The sequence below is a fragment of the Hemitrygon akajei genome, unplaced genomic scaffold, assembly GCF_048418815.1.
Source record: "Hemitrygon akajei unplaced genomic scaffold, sHemAka1.3 Scf000049, whole genome shotgun sequence".
NCBI lineage: Eukaryota > Metazoa > Chordata > Chondrichthyes > Myliobatiformes > Dasyatidae > Hemitrygon > Hemitrygon akajei.
In genome coordinates this window covers 5446752-5465389 of record NW_027331935.1, presented here as the reverse complement: position 1 = coordinate 5465389, position 18638 = coordinate 5446752, and the positions used below count along the sequence as shown (strand labels likewise).

Here is an 18638-nt window from a genome sequence, read left to right as displayed (position 1 = left end):
GAAGGGCCTGTTTTGGTACTGCTGGGCTCTGTGACTCTTATAATATTTTGATCTGTAATTTCTGCTGTCAGTGTTTTGCTGCTAATAACTGAACCCAGAAATTCACACAAACGAATTGAAAGACACTTAGCTGGCTACAGAAAGCACTTACACGCTATAAAACTCGCTAAAGTGGGTGTTACTAAGTACTGACCATGAGGGTGCCCAAACATTTGCTTCTGGCCCTTTTCCTTTTTTGTTATTTTGAAACTGTAAAAGATGGAAATAAGAAAAGCAATCTTGCTTAAACCATTAAAGAGATGTGTCATCTTTAACGTTATGCCTTCTGGAAATCAGGTCATCTTTTACTCACTTAACTATTCACAGTAACAGAAACTTTGACCAGGGATGCCCAAACTTCAGCATGCCACTGTGTATATCCTGTGCCTTCCGAATTACTTCCAGAAATTCCAGCCATTGCTGCTCTGTTTTCATCCTTGCCTGCGTTCTTCTCAAATCAATGTTGACCATTTTTTCTCTCAAGTCTCTCTAATTCTCTGAGTACCACATCTGACTTTAACTTCTCCTTCTCTTATGTCAGGGTAAATTTCATCACATTAAGATCACTTGCCCCTAAGTGTTCTTTGAACTTAAGTGCCCTGAGAATTTCCAGATCATTACAACACCCAATCCAGAATAGCTGATCCCCAAGTGGGCTCAACCACGAGCTGCTCTAAAAAGCATCCTGTGGGCATTCTAGGAATTCCTCCTCTTGAAACCAACACCATCCTAATTTTCCTAATCACCTGCATGACAGTCCCCCATGACTATTGTATCATTGCCCTTTTGGCACACATTTTCTATCTCCCATTGTAACTTGTGGACCACATACTTGCTACTGTTCGGAGGTCTCTATACAATTCCCATTAGGGACTTTTTTTTTTACATTTGCAGTTCCTTTATTCTACCCACAGATTCTACACCTGCCAACACTATGCCACCTATTTCTAATGATTTTATTTAATATTTTACCAACACAGCCACTACCAGCTTGTTCTTTCAAGAAACATATACGGTAATTATCTGTGAAACAAGAGGACCCGCAGATGCTGGAAATTTAGAGATCTACACACAAACTGCTGGAGGAGCTCAGCATGTCAGGCAACATCTATGGATGGGAATCGACATTTCGGGCCAAGACCCTTTATCGAGACTCTTGATACCCAAATATCTGGAATACCAACATGCAAAGACAATAGAAAGTAGTGCGAAATAGGGAAAGCCTTTGACAGAATGTAGTTCAAGACTTAAAAATTCTGCCAAACAGAGCTCAATAGTTAACAAATACAACAAAGGCAATAAACACTTTCATCAATACCGACATTGACATTTTTTAATAAAAATATCTTGCTCCCATTTCAATCAGTAGAATTTACAAAGATAAATAAGAACTTTAGAAAAGTCTATTCACACTCAGATACGGGTGAATCTGCAGATGCTGGAAATAAATAAAAACACAAAATGCTGGCAGAACTCAGCAGGCCAGACAGCATCTATGGGAGGAGGTAGTGACGACGTTTCGGGCTGAAACCCTTCATCAGGAGTGACACATTTAGATTAACACTACCTTGGATACAAGGAGGAAGAGGAACAACAGACATGAAAAAAATCAGACAACAGTCAGATAAAACTTCTAAACATATATTTTCATCAAAAATGAACAGGATTCAGCACTCCATGTGTGTATATGCAATCGTGATAAGAAATACAGACCAGAAAACTTAAATGAGAGGCCAAACCAGAAAAATAAATCACCACTCTGGAAGAAAACATTAACCAGTGGAATGAGTATGACCCTCCATGGGAGACATCTCAACGATCTGAGCAAATGAGATGGTGACAAGGAAGCACCATGCACCTGACTGAGTGTTGGAGACCTCGTCCCAGAAACCCAGGGGTTTCTTGCAGAAATACAGGACAAGGTGTTTAACAAAAGGGGAAAAAAAACGAAAATACATGAAATACAAACAAACAAGCCAGTAAGTGCAGAAAATGCCAAGAGAAACCAGACACAATCCAACACATTCCAGGATCCTACAGCAGTTTAACTCAATCTGATTACTTTCAAAGGTACAATCAAGTGGCAAATACCATTCACCAAAACATTGTTTAAAAATAAAAACTCATGAATGCCCTCCATAACTGAATAAAGGCACCATAAATTCAAGCCTGACCCAGTTTTAGAGTCAAGATCATACAAATTATATGATAATCAATACATTTTTTTCAAATAGGACAGTCCATAATAACCATCCAGATATCATATTGCAGGATAAACAAACAGGAACAACTCCCTCAATAGACAAAACCATTCCCTACACACGCATGTTCCTCAACCTGTGGAGAACCTCACCACAGGCATTGTTTGTTTCATCAGTCAGACAATCAACTGATTGTCTCTGTCAATCAGCTTCCAAATATTGTTACTCTGACATTTGTTGCCACACCCCGCTGCTGATACCCTTCTCCTCATCATACGTTTGTACCCCGACCATTGCCCAGAGCCCCAAACTCTGCCCTGTGCAGACCTGCCTCTGGTTTCTGACCCTGCTCAATTGAACATACAAGTGATGGTTTCCCATTCTGTTTTCAGACTTTAGAGGACATTGATGTTCTCTAACAACCCTTTAGAAGCAGGGAAAATGACCCATAATGTGGAAATTAGTTGTGATTAAGGAGGTTAACTACCAATGTCATTCTTCCTCAGCCCAGAGATTTGAGGGGCGAAGAACATTTCAGACAGAACTGCAATCAGCTCGACTTCTTCAGTCTGCAGAAAATTCAAGGGAAACCTCTTCACCCACAGAGTGGTGACTGTTTGTACCCATCACCAGAGTGAGAGTGAGAGATGAACAAAAGGGGAGGATTTAAATAGACTGTCATGGGACTGAATCGCTGGCAGGGTCCAGCTGGGCTGAGTTGACTCTCTACTGTACACTAGGTGTGTTATAAATGCACTAAGTACCGGAGACAGAGTTTAAAATAGAACTGATTTATTTGTCTCAGATCCAGTCCCATTAAAGGTGAATTTGCAGCAGAAGAAACTCCTCCCATGCCCAGTGACCAGGGTGCAGATCTGGATGTGGTGAGCAACAGCAATAATTGCAGAGTTCAGCACCGACAGTCACTCTCGAAATTGCATTCAGCAACGGTGATGGACAAATATCCAGCATGCAGCTCATTGAAACTTTCGCCCCAGTGTGAACCCAGTAGTGTGTCACAAGGTTAGATTACTGAGTGAATCCCTTTCCACATTCACAGCAGGTAAACAGCCTCTCCCCAGTGTGAACCCAATGATGCACATTTGATGGAGATGGATAAGAAAAACTCTTCCCAGTGTCTCAGCAGGAGATCGTCCTTTACCCAAAGTGAACTTGCTGGTGTCTTTGTAGATTGGATGACTGAGTGAATCCCTTCCCACAGTCTGAGCAGGTGAATGGCTTCACCCCAGTGTGAACTAACTGGTGTCTATGAAGGTTGGATGATTGATGGAACCCCTTCCCACAGACTAAGCAGGTGAATGGTCTCTCCCCAGTGTGAACTCGCTGGTGACTCAGTAGATCAGATGACCGAGCAAATCCCTTCTCACATTCAAAGCAGGTGAATGGCCTCTCCCCGGTGTGAACTCGCTCGTGAGTCAGCAGATCAGATGACCGAGTGAATCCCTTTCCACAGTCTGAGCAGGTGAACGGCCTCTCCCTGGTGTGAACTGACTGGTGTCTCTGCAGAGTGGAAGAGCGAGTGAATCTCTTCCCACAATCTGAGCAGGTGAAATCCCTCTCTGCAGTGTGAACTAACTGATGTCGCAGTAGGTGAGATGACCGAGTGAATCCCTTCCCACAGTCTGAGCAGGTGAAAGGCTTCTCCCTAGTGTGAACTTGCTGGTGTCTCTGCAGGTGGAATGACTGAGTGAATCTCTTCCCACAGACTGAGCAGGTGAACGGCCTCTCCCTGGTGTGAACTGACTGGTGTCTCTGTAGGGTGGAAGAGTGAGTGAATCTCTTCCCACAATCTGAGCAGGTGAAATCCCTCTCTGCAGTGTGAACTAACTGATGTAGCAGTAGGTGAGATGACCGAGTGAATCCCTTCCCACAGTCTGAGCAGGTGAATGGCCTCTCCCCGGTGTGAACTCGTTGATGTACCTTCAATTTAGATGATTCAGTGAATCTCATCCCACAGTCCGAGCAGGTGAATGGCCACTCCCCGGTGTGAACTCGTTGCTGAGCCATTAGGTCAGATGACCGAGAGAATCCTTCCCCACAGATTCAGCAGATGACCGGCCTCCGCCCAATGTGAACTGTCTGGTGTGTCCACAAGTGGGATGACCGACTGAATCCCTTCTCACCCACAGAACAGGTGAATGGCCTTGTCCCAGTGTGAACTTGCTGATGTACCTTCAGTTGAGATGTCCGACTGAATCCATTCCCACTGTCTGAGCAGGTGAATGGCCTCTCCCCTTGTAAAATAACAGGCGTGCCAGTCGGTCAGATGACTGAGTGAATCCCTCCCCACAGTCTGAGCAGGAAGGATGGTTGATTGAATCCCTTGTTCCACTGCTTAAATATCTAGACAGAGACAGCGAAACTGGTGTGTTGTGTTTGAGATTCCCGTAGACAAACTCCTTGTCATTTTTAACCTGTAAAAAAATTTACAAAATCCATCAATGGGTGAAGTACAACATTTCGGATGAGATCATTTTAGTTGCTCACGTGTGATCGGATAATCACACTGTTACAGTGAAGTTCAACCCAAGTTGGAGAGAGAAATCATCTTCTAACTGGGCACAGTGCTGGTATCTGGAATGACCAGCCCTTCCTGTCTCTATAAGAATGGGGCATTTCTGCCGTCTCCAATCTGTGCCCTGGCTCAGTTTGACTCTCTCCATTGGTATTATTCCCTGTTCCCACTGAGCTGTATGGGTGCCTGGCCCCACAGTAACTGAAACACTCTCACACAAATAGCCTTTGTTGACGTTCAGCTGAGAATGTCTTTCATGTTCTGTTAATGTAAAGTGCCAGTTTTAAATCAATGTTAACATGCCCTGTTAACACTCTCACACAAATAGCCTTGTCAAAGTGCAGCTGGGATTTTTTTTAATGTACTTTTAATTTAAAGTGCCACAGTTTTAATGCCATGTAAATATCTCCTACTCAGATGTATGGTTGGTCTGCACAGCTGTTAAAAGGAATTAGAGTAAATATTAGTATTATTTCAGGTTCTTGTCACAGTCATAGAAAAGTACAACACAGAAACAGACTTTTTGGCCCATCCAGTTTGTGTTGAACTATATAAACTGCCCACTCCTGTACACCTGGCCTCCAGGTACCTATACAAACCTCTTAAATGTTGAAATCGAGCTTGCATGCACCAGTTGGGCTGTTGGCTCATTCCACACCCGGATGACAGTCTGCGTGAAGAAGTTTCCCCTCATGTTCCCCTTAACGTTTCACCTTTCACCCTTAACCCATGGCCTCTAGTTGTAGTCCCACCCCATCTCAGTGGTAAAAGCCAGCTTGTATTTACCCTATTTATACCCCTCATAATTTTGGTATACCTTTATCAAATCTCCCCTCAATCTTCTCCGTTTCAAGGAATAAAGCACAGACCTGTTCAATCGCTCCTTATAACCCAAGTCCTCCAGACCTAGCAACATCCTTGTGAATTTTCTCTCAACTCTTTTAACCTCTTTTACACCTTCCTGTAGATTGGTGACCAAAACTGCACACAATACTCCAAATTAGGCCTCACCAATGTCAACATAACATCCGTCTACTGTACTCAGTACTTTGGTTTATGAAGGCCAATGTGGCAAAATCTTTCTTTCTATTCCCATTGAACTGTGACACCATTTTCAGTGAATTATGGACCTGTATTCCCAAATGACTTTCGTCTGGAGCACTCCTCAGAGCCCTACCAGTCACTGTGTAAGACATAGGTCCTACCAAATACAACACTTTAAATTCCATTTTCTGTTTCTCAACCCATTTTTCCAGCTGGTCCAGATCACACTGCAAGCCATGACAGTCTTCCTCGCTGTCCACTACACTCCCAGTCTTGGTGTCATCCACAAATTTGCTGATTCAGCTAACCATGTTATCATCCAGATTACTGATATAGATGACAAACAACAACAGATCCAGCACTGATCCCTATGGCACACCACTCGGCACAAGCCTCCAGTCAGAGAGGCAACCATCTGCTACCACACTCTGGCTTCTCCCAAAGACAGTGTCTCATCCAATTTACTATCTTAACTTGAATGCTGAGTAACTGAACCTTTCTGACTCACCCCCATATAAGACTTTGTCAAGTGCCTTGCTAAAGTCCAAGTAGGCAACATCCACTGCCTTGTCTTCATCCACTTTCCTGATAACTTCCTTGAGAGACTCTATAAGATTGGTTAGATATGACCTACCATGCACAAAGCCATGCTATCTATCCTTAATCAGTCCACATCTATCCAAAAACTTATATATCCGGTTCCTGCACATACGTTCCAATAACTTTCCTATTACTGATGTCAAGGTCACCAATGTACAATTTTCTCGTTTATTTTTAGAGCCTTTCTGGAACAGCAGAACAACATTGGCTGTCCTCCAATCCTCCAGTACCTCACCCGTCACTAAGGATGATTCAAATATCTTTGCTTGAGCCCTGACAATTTCTGCACTTGTCTTCCCCAGAGTCCCAGGGAACAACTTGTCAGACCCTGGGGATTTATCCATGGTAATTTGCCTTCAGACGGCAAACATCTCCACCTCTGTGATCTGTACAGGGTCCATGGAGTTGATGCTGGTTTGCCTCACTTCTATAGACTGTGTCCATCTCCTGAGTAAATACAAATGCAAGAAAATTGAAAATCTCCCCCATATATTTTGTCTCTTCATATGGATTACCATTCTGAACTTCCAGAGGATTATATTTTTTTTCCCTTGCAATCTTTTTGCTCTTAACATATTTGCAAAATCCCCCCGGATTCTCCTTCACCTTGTCTGCTGGGACAACCTCATACCTTCTTTTATTTCTTTCATAAGTGTTCACTTGAATTTCCTGTACTTCGTAAGTAGCCCATTTGTTCCTATTTGCCTGTACCTGGTATACACCTCCTTTTTATTGATCTGGGATAGTAAAGCCAAAGGGGTGTTAATGATGCATGGTGGGAGGTGGGGGTAGTGGATGGATATTTAAACTAAAGTTGCAGGGGGAATAGGAGACTGAATAACAGAACAGATAGAGGAGGGCTTGTGGAGACAGATGTTGCTCAAACCTCAGACAAAGTCAGGAATGAAAAACATTGAGCATGGTGCAGTGAATATGCTGAACCCTGTATATCTCAATACAAGGAGCAATGTAGGAAAGGCGGATGTGTTGAGGGCATGGATCAACATAGGAATTATGACACTAGGATCTGGCAGCTGTGGACTGGGACAGGCTGCTTTATGGCAAAGGTGTGCTTGGTAAATGGGAGTCCTTCAAAGTGAAATTTTGAAAGTACAAAGTGGGTATGTGCTTGTCAGAATAAAAGGTAAAGATAGAAACTGTAGGGAACCTTGGATTTCAAGAGATATTGAGAGCCTGGTGAAGCACAAAATGGAGTTGCATAACAGGGATATCAGGTAGGTTTTTAAGGAGTTTAAGGAATGCAAGAGAACACATAAGAAATAAATCAGGATGGATAAAAGAAGGCATGAATGAGGTTGCCCTCACAGAAAAGATGAAGGATAATCCTCAGGGATTCTAGAGATAGATTAAGACCCAAGAGATTGCAAGGCACAAAGTTGGTCCTCTGGAAGACCGGAATGGCAATCCACGTGTGGAACCAAAGCAGATGGGGGAGATGTTAAATATCTTTTTCATCTCTGTTTACTCAGGAGATGGACACAGGGTCTATGTGAGTGTGGGAAAGTGGCATTAAAATTGTGGACCCTGTACAGATAAAAGGAGATGTTTGCTATCCTGAGGCAGATTAGGGTGGATATCTCCAAAGTATGACAAGGTGCTCCCTCGGAATCTATGGGAGGCAAGTGCAGAAATTGTTGGGGCCCGAGCAGAGACAATTAAATCATCCTTGGTGACAGGGGGAGGTACCAAAGGACTGAAGAACAGACAATGATTTTTCGCTGTTTAACATAGAACATAGAAGTCTACAACGTATTACAATGAATGACACAAGGCAAAGAGTGGTTGTAGATGGGTCATATTCTGCATGGAGGTCGGTGACCAGTGGAGTAACTCAGGTATCTGTTTGGACTCTTACTCTTAGTGATTTTTATAAATGACCTGGATGATGGTGGAGGAATGGGTTAGTAAGTTTGCTGATGACACAAAGGTTGGAGGTGTTGTGGATAGTGTGGAGGGCTGTCAGAGGTTACAGTGGGACATTGATAGGATGCAAACTGGGCTGAGAAGTGGTAGATGGAGTTCAACCCAGAAAAGTGTGAAGTGATTCATTTTTTCAGGTCCAATATGATGGCAGGATATAGTATTAATGGTAAGACTCTTGGCAGTGTGGAGGATCAGAGGGATCTTGGGGTCCGAGTCCATAGGACGCTCAAAGCAGCTGCACAGGTTGTCTCTGTGGTTAAGAAGGCATATGGTGTATTGGCCTTCATCAATCGTGGGATTGAATTTAGGAGCCGAGAGGTAATGTTACAGCTATATAGGACTCTGGTCAGACCCTACTTGGAGTACTGTGCTCAGTTCTGGTCACCTCACTACAGGAAGGATGTGGAAACCATAGAAAGGGTGCAGAGGAGATTTACAAGGATGTTGCCTGGATTGGAGAGCATGCCTTATGAAATATATGTCAAACTCAAGGCCCGCGGGCCAAATCCAGCCCACGGTGGAATTATCTTTGGCCCGCGAGATAATATCTAATTACTATTAAAGCTGGCCCCAGTAATCGAAGCGCCTATGGTGTATGATATGGCTAATGCTGTTTATTCAGGTACCAAGTTTTCAGGGTTTTTAGTGTTTATTCGGCAGTCTTCTTCATAAGAAATGGAATTTGTAAAGTGAAACACTTTGTAGTTATAGCAGAGACTGAGACACATGAGAGCAGGCTGAAAAAACGGAGGCAACGAAAGCTGCGTTCGCACGCGTCCGACTGATCCGGCCCTCATGAAGCTGCATTTTGCTCAATCCGGCCCGTGACCTACAATGAGTTTGACACCCCTGCCTTATGAGAATAGGCTGAGTGAACTCGGCCTTTTCTCCTTGGAGTGAAGATGACCTAATAGAGGTGTACAAGATGATGAGAGGAATTGATCATGTGGATAGTCAGAGGCTTTTTTCCCAGGGCTGAAATGGTTGCCACAAGAGGACACAGGTTTAAGGTTCTGGGGAGTAGGTACAGAGGAGATATCAGGGGTAAATTTTTTACTCAGAGAGTAGTGACTGCGTGGAATGGGCTGACGGCAACAGTGGAGGAAGAAGATATGATAGGGTCTTTTAAGAGGCTTTTAGATTGGTACATGGAGCTTAGTAAAATAGAGGGCTATAGCTAAGCCTAAGAATTTCTAAGGGAGGGACATGTACAGCACAACTTTGTGGGCCAAGGGGTCTGTATTGTGCTGTAGGTTTTCTATGTTTCTCTGTATCGCTGTTTAACATAGAACAGAGAAATCTACAACATATTACAGACCCTTCAGCCCACAAAGTTGTGCCGACCATGTAACCTACTCTGGAAACTGCCTGGAATTTCCCCAATGCATAGCCCTCAATTTTTCTAAGCTCCATGTACCTGTCTAAGAGCCTGTTAAAAGAACCTATTGTATCCACCTCCACCACCGACGCTGGCAGTGCATTCCACTCTGTGTGTGGAAAAACTTACCCCTGACATCCCCTTGGTACACATTTTCAAGCAACCTAAAACTCTGTCCCCTTGTGTTAGCCATTTCAGCCCTGGGAAAAAGCCTCTGCCTATCCACACGATCAATGCCCCTCATCATCTTATGCACCTAAACAAGGCTCTAAATGTAAATAAGGAAATTATACAGTGCTTTGAGGATTTGTTAGAGGCATAGAATATTATGAGGGTATACATAGGGTAAATACAAGCAGGCTTTTTGCACTGAGGTTGGGTGGGATGATAACCAGAGGTCATTGGTAAGTGGGGAAAGTGAAAAGTCACGGGGAACATGTGGAAAATCTCTTCACTGAAATGGTCGTGACAGCACTAGTGGTTCATGCCAGCTCAATTTCACTATTTAAGAGAAGTTTGGATAGGTACCTGGACGGTAAGGGTACGGAGGGCTGTGGTCCCGGTGCAGGACGTTGCATTAGAGATTTTAAATATTTTCAGCACTTTCTGGATGGGCCGAATGGCCTGTTTCACGGAAATTCTCCATGTCCCTATGACAGAGAAACTGGCCAAACTTGATTGGAAGGAGAGACTGGTAGGAATAATGACAGAGCAGCAGTGGCTGGAGTTTCTGGGAGCTATTCGGGAGCTGAGTGATCGATACATCCCAATCTTTAAAGACTTTATCAGTCATGGAAGGGATAAAAAAAAAATTAAGGAGAATGGGAGATGATAATGAAAAATTCGCTAAACCAAAAAATTTTCTAAATTGAGACCATATCCTTAAAGTTTGCTTAACAATTATGTTATCTGTTGTTTTATTTGCTGAAAAAGAAGAATATGATCCAAGAAGAGAGACAATAGAGGAATCTTTTACCGAATTATCTTCTGAAGAGACCCATAATGGGCAATCTTTACGATAAATATAATAGGACCAGAAAGTAATATTCCTTATATTAGCAGCCAATAGTAAAAACCTAAAGTTGGGTAGGGCTAATCCACCCATCTCTTTATTTCTTTGTAAGTAAACTTTACTTAAACAAGCTTGTTTATTATTCCAAATATAAGAGGTTAAAACTGAATCTAAAGAATCAAAGTACGTCTTAGGAATAAAAATAGGTAAGGCCTGAAAAAGATATAAAAATTTAGGAAGGATCTTCATTTTAATCGAATTAATTCGGCCAATTAGGAATAAAGAAAGAGAGGACCATTTAGAAAGCGTCTTTTTCACATAATTCAATAAGGGGTTTAAGTTTTCTTTGAATAAATTCTTGACATTTTTAGTAATTGTTACACCTAGATATGTAAATTGACTTGTAACAACTTTAAACGGAAATTTGGCATTTGATGATATTAGGTCATTTAAAGGAAATAACTCACTTTTATGTTCAGCTTATATCCTGAAAAAGAACTAAACTGAGAAATTAAAGAAAGAACTAAAGGTAAAGAAGTTTCAGTGTAAGAGATAAAAAGTAAAATATCATCAGCGTATAATGAAATTTTAGATAGATAGATAGATAGATACTTTATTCATCCCCATGGGGAAATTCAACATTTTTTTTCCAATGTCCCATATACTTGTTGTAGCAAAACTAATTACATACAATACTTAACTCAGTAAAAAAAGCATTAATAATAGCTTTTAAAAAGTTCTTAAGTTCTGGCGGTTGAATTGTAAAGCCTAATGGCATCGGGGAGTATTGACCTCTTCATCCTGTCTGAGGAGCATTGCATTGATAGTAACCTGTCGCTGAAACTGCTTCTCTGTCTCTGGATGGTGCTATGTAGAGGATGTTCAGGGTTTTCCATAATTGACCGTAGCCTACTCAGCGCCCTTCGCTCGGCTACCGATGTTAAACTCTCCAGTACTTTGCCCATGACAGAGCCCGCCTTCCTTACCAGCTTATTAAGACGTGAGGCGTCCCTCTTCTTAATGCTTCCTCCCCAACACGCCACCACAAAGAAGACGGCGCTCTCCACAACTGACCTATAGAACATCTTCAGCATCTCACTACAGACATTGAATGATGCCAACCTTCTAAGGAAGTACAGTCGACTCTGTGCCTTCCTGCACAAGGCATCTGTGTTGGCAGTCCAGTCTAGCTTCTCGTCTAACTGTACTCCCAGATACTTGTAGGTCTTAACCTGCTCCACACATTCTCCATTAATGATCACTGGCTCCATATGAGGCCTAGATCTCCTGAAGTCCACCACCATCTCCTTGGTCTTGGTGATATTGAGACGCAGGTAGTTTGAGTTGCACCATATCACAAAGTCCTGTATCAGTTTCCTATACTCCTCCTCCTGTCCATTCCTGACACACCCCACTATGGCCGTGTCATCAGCGAACTTCTGCACATGGCAGGACTCCGAGTTATATTGGAAGTCTGATGTGTACAGGGTGAACAGGACCGGAGAAAGTACGGTTCCCTGCGGTGCTCCTGTGCTGCTGACCACCGTGTCAGACCTACAGTCTCCCAACCGCACATACTGAGGTCTATCTGTCAAGTAGTCCACTATCCAATCCACCATGTGAGAGTCATACCTTATGAGACATACCTTCCCTTAGTATACCAGAAATGTCCTTAGATTCTAGAAGTGCTATTGCTAAGCATTCTATAGCTAAAGCAAAATGTAAAGGACTAAGAGGACATCCTTGTCTAGTTCCCCGCTGTAATTTAAAGGACTTAGAAATTTGGGAGTTAGTAATAACTTGAGCGGTAGGAGACAAGTAGATTAATTTAACCCAATGAATAAAATTAGGCCCAAAATTAAACTTTTCTAAGGTCTTAAAAAGATAATTCCACTCAATCCTATTAAAGGCTTTTTCTGCATCCAAGGATAATATACACTCTGGAATTTTTTTTGGTTGGTGAGAATATCACATTCAATAACCGACGTATTTTAAAATGTAACTATTTTTAATAAATCCTGTCTGGTCATGCGATATAATAGATGGTAGAATATTTTCAAGTCTTCGAGTTAAGATTTTGGATAAAATTTTTGCATCAACAGTTAATAAAGAAATTGGTCCGTATTAAGAACATCCAGCTGGATTTTCATTTTTTTTTTTAAGAATAAGAGAAATAAAAGCTTCATAAAAAGATTGAGGGAGTTTACCTGATTTAAAGGACTCTGATAAAACAGAGGACAAAAATAAGGTGTAAGTAACGTAGTGAAAGTTTTATAAAACTCCCCAGGAAAGCCATCAGGTCCTGGGGTCTTACCAGAATGTAAAGCACGTATAGCCTCAGCCACTTCCAAAGAAGTGGAAGCATTGGACAGGTGGGAGGACACAACCATGGCAGAAATGAGAAGCCAAAGCCAATATAAAAGCCAAAGAGAGGGCAAATAATAGAACAAAAACTATTGGAAAGTTTTTAGAAACCAACAGAAGACAACTGAAAAAAGATCAGGTATGCTCAGGGCATTGAATTATGATTTGTAGTCATTACTGAGTCTTGGTTGCACCTAATGATCTGAGACATTTAGAGGAATAAAATATCCGGGGCCTCAATATTTCTTGAATATCTTCTACGAGTCTGTGATTGCCAGTGCTATCATGTTTGCTGTTGTGTGCTGGGGGGAACAGGCTGAGGGTAGCAGACACCAACAGAATCAACAAACTCATTCGCAAGGCCAGTGATGTTGTAGGGGTGGAACTGGACTCTCTGACGGTGGTGTCAGAAAAGAGGATGCTGTCCAAGTTGCATGCCATCTTGGACAATGTCTCCCATCCACTCCATAATGTACTGGTCAGGCACACGAGTACATCCAGCCAGAGACTCATTCCACCGAGATGTAACACTGAGCATCATAGGAAGTCATTCCTGCCTGTGGCCATCAAACATTACAACTCCTCCCTCGGAGTGTCAGACACTCTGAGCCAATAGGCTGGTCCTAGACTTATTTCCACTTGGCATAATTTACTTATTAATATTTAATTATTTCTGGTTTTACTTTGCTATATGTCTACTCTATTCTTGGTTGGTGCAACTGTAACAAAACCCAATTTCCTTCGGGATCAATAAAGTATGTTTGTCGGTCTGTCTGAAAAACGATATTCCCTGCACCAGTTAGCTTTCAACTTTTAACTTGGCAAGCTCATACAAACTCCACACATTGAAAATTCCACTGCTGAAGGACACCCATTTCCCAAGTACTCCTTCCACAGAAAACATCCTGTCCCAGTCCACACTTCTTAGACCCGTTCTGATACCATCAAAATTGACCTTTCTCCAATTTAGAATTTTAGCCTGTGTTCCAGACCTCTCTTTTTCAATATTTACTTGGAATCTGATGGCATTATGATCACTAGATACAAAGTGTTCCCATACACTAATTGCTGTCACTAGCCCTGGATCATTCCCTAATAGCTTATGGCAAACTTCTATGCTGGGAATTCTACGTGCTGATTAAGGACACATTTGACAAATTCTACCCCAGCTAGTCCTTTTACAGTATGGGAGTCCCAGTCAATATTTGTTAAGTTAAAATTGCTTACCATGTCAAAATTTGTTTCTTGGCACCGTCTGCAATCTCTCTACACATTTGTTTCTCTAAATCCCTCAGACTGTTACGTGCAACCAAGTCCCAGTAATGGCGACAATATCATAATTCCCTGTCCTGAGCACATCTGGCTTTCCTATGATGCTTCCAGCATTGTGATCCGCACAGCTCAGCACATTCATCACACCATGCTCAACCATTTGATTGCTGACTTTGTCTGAACAACATCTGTCTGGGTGTCAAGAAAGCAACCTCTCCCTCAATGTCACAAAAACAAGGGAACTGGTTGTGGACGACAGAAGGAATGGAGACAGGCTAACCCCTATTGACATCAATGGATCCGGGGTTGAGAGGGTGAACAGCTTTAAGTTCCTTGGCATAAACATCACCGAGGGTCTCATGTGGTCTGTACATACTGGCCGTGTGGTATGTGGCTGTGCGCCTCTTTCACCTCAGAGGGTTTGGTATGGAGTCCCATATCCTAAAAACTTTCTACAGGGGCACAATTGAGAGCATCCTGACTGCCTGCTATAGTAACTGTACTTCCCTCAATCACAGGACTCTGCAGAGAGTGGTACGGACAGCCCAGCACATCTGTGGATGTGGATTTCCCACTGTTCAGACATTTACAGAGACAGGTGTGCATAAAGGCCCGAAGGATCACTGGGGTCACGAGTCGCCCCAACTACAAACTGTTCCAGCTGCTACCATCTGACCACAGCATAAAAACCAGGTTCAACAGGCTCCAAGTCAGCTCCTTCCACCAGCTCATCAGACTGATTGATTCGTGCTGATACAATTGTATTGACTGTCCTTACTATAATTACTATATATTACATATTGCACATTTAGATGGAGAAGTAATGTACAGATTTCCACTCCCCATGTATATGAAAGATATAAATCAATTCAATACTCCCTCTCCACTATCTGTTCTGGCACTCTGACTCCAATCCCTCTGCAACTTTAGATTAATCACACAACCCACCCCCCCCCACCCCACCACACACTAACACTAGCAAGCCTTACCACGAGGATATTAGACCTCTGCTGGTTTTAATTCCCTAACAAACAAATCCTTTATCAGCCCTTTGACATTCCTCTGCGAGGTAATCCCCCTTAACAGTTTCTAAAATGGTCTACCTGTTGTTGTTTGGGATAGCCAGAACAGTTCTCTGTGATGGCTATTTAACCTCATTCACCTTCCTAACTCTCACCCAGTTTCCTGTGTCCTGCACCTTGGGTTCAACTCACCTCTCTTCATGTCTTATCTAAAACCTCCTTTGACTCCAGATGATCTGGAATTCATCCATTTCCAGCTCCAGCTCCCTAATGTGCAGGGCTACAAACTACAGCTGGATGCACATCTTGTAGATGAGGTCATCAGGGACCCTGGCGGTCTCCCCACCTTCCCACCAATGTCCCCTCTAATTTGTAATGACCAGTGTGCCAAAAAATCTTGTGCTGTGCAATTTTTACCCAGTGACGACAACATGTGCACACTGAATTTTAAATAGATAGGTACTTATTTTAACAGCTAGCAAATACTGTCAATAAGAACTTTGATATCCTCTGGGTTTGATCAAATTCATCTGCACTCTCATATAACCTCAGTAGCAGGCCTGTAGCGGATAATGAAGGATTTTCTCACTCCAGCATTTGCACACCATCCATGTCTGATTTGCTTACTAAATGTTGATTTAAAAAGTCAGATTTCCAGATATCACTCCATTTCTTCCCACTTGCAAATTCTCCAGCAACTTTTGCATCACCACAATACACACAGGTAACACCAGTTGCTGTATTGTACATAAATATTTCCCCTGAACCCTCCACCTGACAGTGGCGAACTCAGTGATGGCAATGCCAATGTATATAAAGGGAAGGGCAGTACTCTGTCTCATTGGAGTCTGACACATTTGTGATGTGAAAGCTACTTCTTACCCAGGGCAAAGGTGTTTGATATCATTATGTACCCAAACAGAATGGGTCAGAACATGTTCTCACCGGTAGAAAAGTTTAGAACAAGAGGAGGTAGAACAAGCGACACACACAAAATGCTGGAGGAACTCGGCATTGGTACTGTGTTGCATAGATGCTGCCTGGCCTGCTGAGTTCCTCCAGCATTTTGTATGTTTTGCTTGGATTTTCAATTTCTGCACATTTTCTCTTGTTTGTGATTGGAGGTAGAACAAAGGTGATTTTCTCAACTGGTGATGGAAACGATTTTGTTCCCTTTCTCCGAGTTCCCAATCCTTACATTTAGATAGCTGGAGCTCAGCTCTGTCTGAAAGATCCATCGGTTCCCATTCCCTCATCAGCGAGAAGATCCCCGGGGCCCGTGTAGGGATCATGGGGCTGAGAGAGAGGGGGACGAGAGCAGGACGGTCCCGGGATTACGGGTCACGGTATCCGAAAGTCACAGCAATGGCCCCGAAGTCGGTATTGAAAAAATCCAGACCGCGACCCTCTCTTACCTGGAGCCGGTTTACCGAGGCCTTTGGGTACTGCGCGCATGCGTGAAAAACGGGAGAATCCGCATCCCTGACGCCTGCGCATTCGATCGGTGCTTCAGCGACGGCGAAAATTGGAACGCGGAGCATTCTGGGTAATCACGGTCCCATTAAAAGTTTCTGCAAGCACTGATTCCATGTTCATACCTCAGATATTCTTTTGTGTAGAAAACTCTGCAGCTCTTTCAAAGCAGAAAGCAGCTCCTATAAACAATGCACTTAATATCAGCAACCTTTCCACGTGTCAAATGCCAAAGCAGAACCTACTTACAAGTGCAGATTGAAAACACAAGAGATTCTGCTGTTGCTGGAAATACAGAGACGCACACACACACAATGCTGAAGGAACTCTGTAGTTCGGGCAGCAACTAAGCAGAGGAGTTCACAGTCTAGACATGCCGAAAGGGGTTGGCCTAACCGTCTATTTATTTTTCTCCACATTTGCTACCTGATCTGTTAATTTCCACCAGTATGTTGCAGAAATTAACCATCTTTTTTTATCGATCAACCCGTTTCCAAATGTTTCTGATCTTCCATTTGTAGCCACATCCTACTGGTCTGATTCCTCTTCTTCCTCCTCCTTGTACACTCCAGACCCCATCTCTGAGCCCCAAAGCCCTGACTCAGGCTGGTAACTCTTTGGAGTGTGACTCTGCTCTATCGAAGATTCACTCGCTAGTCTGCTGTCAGACTTTAGAGGTACATTGCAACAACCCAGCTCTCTGAGGCACAGTCCTTTGAAATGAGTGAAAATGATCCAAAACATTGAAAAAAAAAGCAGGGAAAGAGTTTAACCACCTTAGTCCTGAGCCCTGGGGAACGTCAAAACCACGGTGAGCTCATCGTCTTATTCAGCCTGGAGAAAGTCATGCAGTAAATTCATGCAGGTGTATAAGATGATGAGAGGCATTGGTCGTGTGGATAGTGTGGTGAACTACATGTACCTGTCTGGACACGCCCCCCCCCCCCCCGCTGACTGCTCCTGTGGCTCCTCCCACAAACCCCTGTATAAAGGCGATTGGAGGCACTGCTCCTCGTTCAGGCTCCAGGATGTTGTGTGGTGGTTGCTTGCTGCTGACGGTGCTTTCTTCCAGCCAGTAAAAGCCTACCTTGACTCACGTCTCTGAGAGTTATTGATGGTGCATCAGATAGCCAGAGGCTTTTTTCCCAGGACGGAAATGGCTAACACGAGTGGGCATGGTTTTAAGCTGCTTGGAAGTAGGCACAGGGGAGACGTCAGAGCCAAGTTTTTTAAACAAAGAGTGGTGTCTGTGTGCGGAATACGCTGCCAGCGACGGTGGTAGATGCTAATACAATAGGGTCTTTTAAGAGATTCTTAGATTGGTACATAGAGCCTTGAAAAATAGAGGGCTATGAGGTAGGGTAATTCTAGGCAGTTTCTAGAGTAGGTTACATGGTCGGCACAACATTGTGGGCCGAAGGTCATGTAATGTGTTGTAGATTTCTGAGATTCTCTGAAATTCAAGGGAAATCTCTTCTCCAACGGACTGGTGACCAGTTGCAACCTGTCATCACAGGGAGAGTGAGAGGTGAACAGCAGGAATAGATTTTGATATACTGATACGGAACAGAAATATGGGCTGGGACCAGATTGGCAGAGTGGCCTTTCTAGTGTACATTGTGAGTGTGGTAGAGACAGTAAGTACCTGAGACAGGGGATTTGATACAGAACTGATTCAACGTTCACAGATCCACAATGTAAGATTCAAAATTAAGATGTGCGTTTCTGAAAGAGGTCTGGGTTAAAGTCAAAG

At 43.1% G+C, this 18638-nt stretch overlaps 1 protein-coding gene and 1 long non-coding RNA gene across 2 annotated transcripts in view; both read right to left on the bottom strand.

Annotated features, from left to right (window-relative positions):
- LOC140721021 (uncharacterized) overlaps nt 1-18638 on the bottom strand; it is a 689868-nt gene that overhangs the window by 239765 nt on the left and 431465 nt on the right. The window lies entirely within an intron of this gene.
- LOC140721040 (uncharacterized) lies at nt 2101-16854 on the bottom strand. Its single transcript, XM_073035919.1, has 2 exons — nt 16828-16854; nt 2101-4675 (listed from the first exon to the last, which is right to left on the bottom strand). The coding sequence occupies exon 2, from the start codon at nt 4266-4268 to the stop codon at nt 3399-3401; it is 870 nt and encodes a 289-aa protein (XP_072892020.1). The 5' UTR covers nt 4269-4675; nt 16828-16854; the 3' UTR covers nt 2101-3398.